This window comes from Chaetura pelagica, unplaced genomic scaffold (assembly GCF_000747805.2).
Source record: "Chaetura pelagica isolate M959 unplaced genomic scaffold, ChaPel_1.0 scaffold11, whole genome shotgun sequence".
Taxonomy (NCBI): Eukaryota; Metazoa; Chordata; class Aves; order Apodiformes; family Apodidae; genus Chaetura; species Chaetura pelagica.
The window spans coordinates 5,954,437-5,959,138 of NW_009952694.1; the positions used below are offsets into that span (position 1 = coordinate 5,954,437).

The 4,702-nt window shown below is 37.4% G+C and overlaps 1 protein-coding gene across 1 annotated transcript in view; it reads left to right on the forward strand.

The window, feature by feature from the left end:
* The first annotated feature begins 2,057 nt into the window (after positions 1-2,057).
* Positions 2,058-4,702, forward strand: part of CIPC (CLOCK-interacting pacemaker) — a 5,534-nt gene continuing 2,889 nt past the window's right edge. Inside the window, exons 1-2 of the mRNA XM_009993898.1 lie at positions 2,058-2,136; positions 3,027-3,196. Of these exons, the coding sequence (XP_009992200.1) occupies positions 2,070-2,136; positions 3,027-3,196 (237 nt within the window). The 5' untranslated portion in view covers positions 2,058-2,069. The remainder of the gene's footprint in view (positions 2,137-3,026; positions 3,197-4,702) is intronic.

Below are 4,702 nucleotides of genomic sequence, written 5' to 3' on the forward strand. Positions count from 1 at the left end.
GATCTTGGAGCAGAATTCTGACAACCGGTTGTCAGGACCTTAAGAGAAAACTTGCATTTTGGGGTAGATTATTGCAGAACGTGCTGCAGTGTCATTTGAAGTAGCCTGCACCAGATTCTTCCATTAATGTGGCAGTCTCCAGTGCAAGCTGGCCTTGCTGTGATGTGGACTCAAGACTTCCTGTAATTCTACCAGCTCTGACATGGGGCACATCTCCAAAGGGTTGCTTCATAGAAAAATTAAGTTGTACAAATAATATTGAACATAATTTCTGCACTTCATCCTGTCATTTGTCTGTTAGTCAAACTCTCGACAACCTTCTTTAAGAGAAGGAAAAACTTTTCTCAGTCTTCACTGAAGTCTCCCTACTCTCAGGAAGCAACTGAAGGTTGTAACAAGTATGTAGCATTGAGAGTAGTAGTATGAGAGTAGTATGTAGTATGAGAGGCCATAATGTAACTATACATGTTTCTGCCTTGCATAGATTTTAGTTCCAGCATTCCACTGTACTCTTTCCGGGTATGTGAAGAACAGGGTGTTTCTACAGCCGTGTCACCCATAGGAGTGCATTGCGGGTGTAATATGTACTGTGCCTGTAGCGGTATGGATTTCTTTAGCCCCAGCATGTTCTCAAATCACTTGCTTTACTAGTGAAAGTGAAACAGACTGTATTAACAAAACCTCAGCTTTGCAGGTTCAGCTGTATTTGTTGCATGGGCTTTAGCCAGTACATCTGACTTGTTTTGGGACTCAGTCCCTGGGATAGATAATTTTTTGTAAGATAAATACAGCCTGAGCAGCTTAATTCCTGAAAAAAGAATAGCCTTTAGCTTTTATTTTGGTTTTTTTGGGTGGAGAAACATGTCTAATACAATAGTTTTATATCTAGTTTTATATAGTTTTATATCATTCTATTCTGAAAGTCTCCAGCTAGCTCACTGTCAGTGCAAAAAGGGATATGCAGCCATCTTACTTGACTTAGAGGTGTATTGTTTTAATTACAGATAACAACAATACACTTAGTATCTACTATTTTATCTTGGTTGCCAATGTTGTTGAACTTCATAGATTAGGGCATTATGTTTTTAGCAGATAAAGAAGTCACCTTCCTTTTTCCCAAATTTTGTCTGTACCGTAAGGAATTATTACCTAGTCTGACAGAATTCATAACAGTTAGAAATGACTGAACCTACTGTGTACTTTTACTCAGTTATTTTAAGTATGAAATGATACTACTTCAGATAATACAGTAAGATTGGCTGACCTGTGCTATGTACTCTGACTTGCTCAGCCACTGAAGAAAGGAGTTAAATGAGATGGGTACATCTGCGCCCTTCAGCTGCACCTGTGTCTTCCTCAGTGCTTCGAAAATACCTTTGATTCATCCATGGCATTCACAACACTAGTAAACAATAAAAAAGTAGTAAGAAGTAAAATATTTGTATTATATTTCTGCTTCAATTAATTTCTTTCTTCGTATGCCTTAGGTTTTTTTGGCATCTTTTAACCTACCCTAAAGGACTCAACAGCCATACCTAGTATGATACTGTTCTCTTGTTGGTGGAGGGGACTGAAAGACTGGATCATGAAAACTTTCCTGCAACTTAAAAAAATCAGCCAAAGGAAAGCTTTAGTCCAGAAGATTCTACAAAGTAATGTGATGGTTGATTCAAATAATTGTTGCCTATATTTTCTACTCTGTAATGTGTTATTAAACATGCATAGTTTAGAGATTTTTACAGGGAATAAACTGTGGTTTTTATAGGCAAGCCTTTGCTAACTGAAGTGTGTGATAAACATCACAAATGTTAAGCTAGGAGTTTAACAGAATCCTACAGATTACTTAACAGATGCAGCAAACCAGATTTCCATACGGATAAATGTGGCCTTTGTTACCTTGTACTGACAGAACGTTCTTTAGATTCAAATAAAGTCTCTTTTGTTCTTTACTGTTTTTGTAGTTCCTCAATGGAAAAGGTGTTAAAAACAGCCTGTGGCACTATGGAAGCATGGAGACAAAATAATCATCTGTGGAGACCCTCAAGGAACTACTGGGGAAAGTGATCAAAATGAAGAGTTTGAACCATCGCGTCAGGATGGCGGCAGCTGAATCTGACAAAGACTCTGGATATTCAGGTTTGGAAAACCACTGCATTGCCTTTTTTTATCTTACCTTGCTCAGACTTTTATTGGTGATGTTTGACAGATCTGATTCTAGCACCCTACACTTTGAGTCTCATTACCTCAGAGGTTCTTTGTCTGCAAGACACGTTACGTATGCAATCATCCTACCATCAGACCTTTTTAGGGTGGAGCTTTATGTAGCTATGAAGTTCATCGTGTGAATTTGAATGGCATGGGAATTTAAAATGTGCCTGATAAAAAAATGAGTGGAAGAATCTCAGATTTCAGAGTCTACAAGTAGGGATGGCAAAATTACTTTGCTTTTTTGGAGTGATGAATGAACTGTTGGATTATGCCATCTGATGTCTTCTACGAGTTGACCGGATTGTCAGTAGAGCCTGATAAACCAGAGAGTAATTGATATAACATGAGTAAAATATAGACACAGTGTGCCATTTTAATACTCAATAAAACTGTGCAATAATTGCCTTTGAATTAAAAAAAAAAAAAAGTGCTTTTGTGAGAGATACCTGCCTCGTTTGGGTTGTAGATAGAAGATTTCAAGACACTCCATGTCTTTAACACAGGCTGTGGCTGTGGCAATGCTGAGCCTGTGGTTCTTTCCTGTACCGAATTTTAGAGCAGTCTTCATAGTAGTGGACAGTCACTTGCAGGCTTAATTCAGAAGAACAGAAAGTAATAGATTTTTTTTGGAAGACAATATCTGCATAAAAACTGGCCTGAACTATGAAGTCTTTTATTGGTGTTATTGGTGTTCCAGAACTAAACTCTATTGTTCTTTGTGGCATGGTTGAAAGGAGACTGCAGAATAGTAGAACCAAGAGGAGGTAGTAATTGTGCTTCATGTGAAATAACTAACAGCTGAATTCTACATCTGGCAGATGGAAGTTCAGAATGCCTGAGTGCTATGGAGCAGACTGACTCAGAGGATGTGCTGAATGCCTTGTGTTGGAATGCAGAGGATGGGCCTTGGCAATGCCCAGTGACCACGAGCAGCTCCTTTCCTGCGCTTTCTCCTATGGTTGTTATGAAAAATGTGCTAGTTAAGCAGGTGGGGAAGAAGTAATATGTTGAAAAAATATTGCATGTCCTTAAATTGTTGTGGTTTTAAAAAAAATTTTTTTCCTTTAAAAAATATTTTACAAAGTTGTTGCAGTCTAGAAAATAACTGATAGCCTGAAAAATTCTTTTGTGAGAGCCTGTTCTCCTTGGGGGAATCACTAAGATGAAAATAATGTGAAATGAAGCAGTTATTCTACATTTACTAAATCTCTATCTCAAAGGGATCTCCCCCAAAATAAATCTTTAAGAATGTTATGTAAATAGTACCAAAGATCAAACAAAAAAAGTTTTTCCTTTTGAGAACAGATGTTTACTTTTTTCATTCAGTAGAGACAGTCAAGTAGGATAGGTTTTGCTTCTTAGTTCTTTGCTCCTAGCAGTGCTTCACATGCAATGGGAAGCTCTAATCCAGAATGTTACAAATGAAAAAATTGAACAGATATCTGAAGTTAGTTATGCTGTTTAACTGTTATTTCTCTTCATTGCATGTAATGGCTCACATTGCAACAAAATTATGCCCTACTGATGTCCTCCAATATATTGTTAGGTGTTGTTTCTCCAACACCTCTGTGAGATTTGTAACTTTTACAATGTAGCAGAAGATAAAAGAGCTCAAAGTTCAAAGTATTGCCATATTATTAGGCCTCTTGTTCTGTGCTCAGCCACATTTTTGCAGCAGAGCAGTTCTTCAGCATTTTTTATTAGAATGCTTCTGACCATACAGTGAGAAGTGGAAGAAAGAATATACGTCCTGATTCTTTTTCTCCTGAATCTGATATGACAAGAAGCAAAACCTATTAAATATCAGGGATAACACAGGTATGGGTTTCTGTTAGTATTTAGCAGATTATGCATTTGTGGGGGAGATAGTTCTCATCTCTGAGAATTGTGCTTTATCTTGACAAGAAACAATTTTAATTTATAGTCATGTTTCTAGATGTGTGGACAAAATACTGTCTAAAAAGATGCCACACAATTTTCATATAGTAGGGAGTAGACAAGTTTCACCAAAGGTTGATAGCCTTTGGCTCAGAGCTCAGAAATAAAACGCTTATTGCAGTGATAGTGTAACGGTAAACTCCAGGTTGTGTTGAAACCAGTTAGGAGAAGTATCTAATAATAAGTATCTTATATATATACACACACATTTTAAAAACTTGGTAATGTGGCAAAAAAGGAATTTGGGGAGGAAGAGTTGGTGTTAGATAAAATTACCAGGCTGTTCTCTTGGAACAACGTGTCATTACATCCAAGCCTAACTACGAATGGTTAAGAACAATAATGTTAAATTGAAAATAGTTTACTTCAATAAACAAAACCAGTAAGTCTAGGTCAGAATAATAATGAAGTGTCTTTCTGCCTCTTTCCATGATGCCTGATTACCTCAGATAGTCATGCTGGTCTTCTTTGCAAAATGATCTTGTCAACACAGCACTCGGGCCTGCTACCCAGCACCCCTCCCCCCCCCCCCAAAAAAAAAAAAAAAAAACACCCC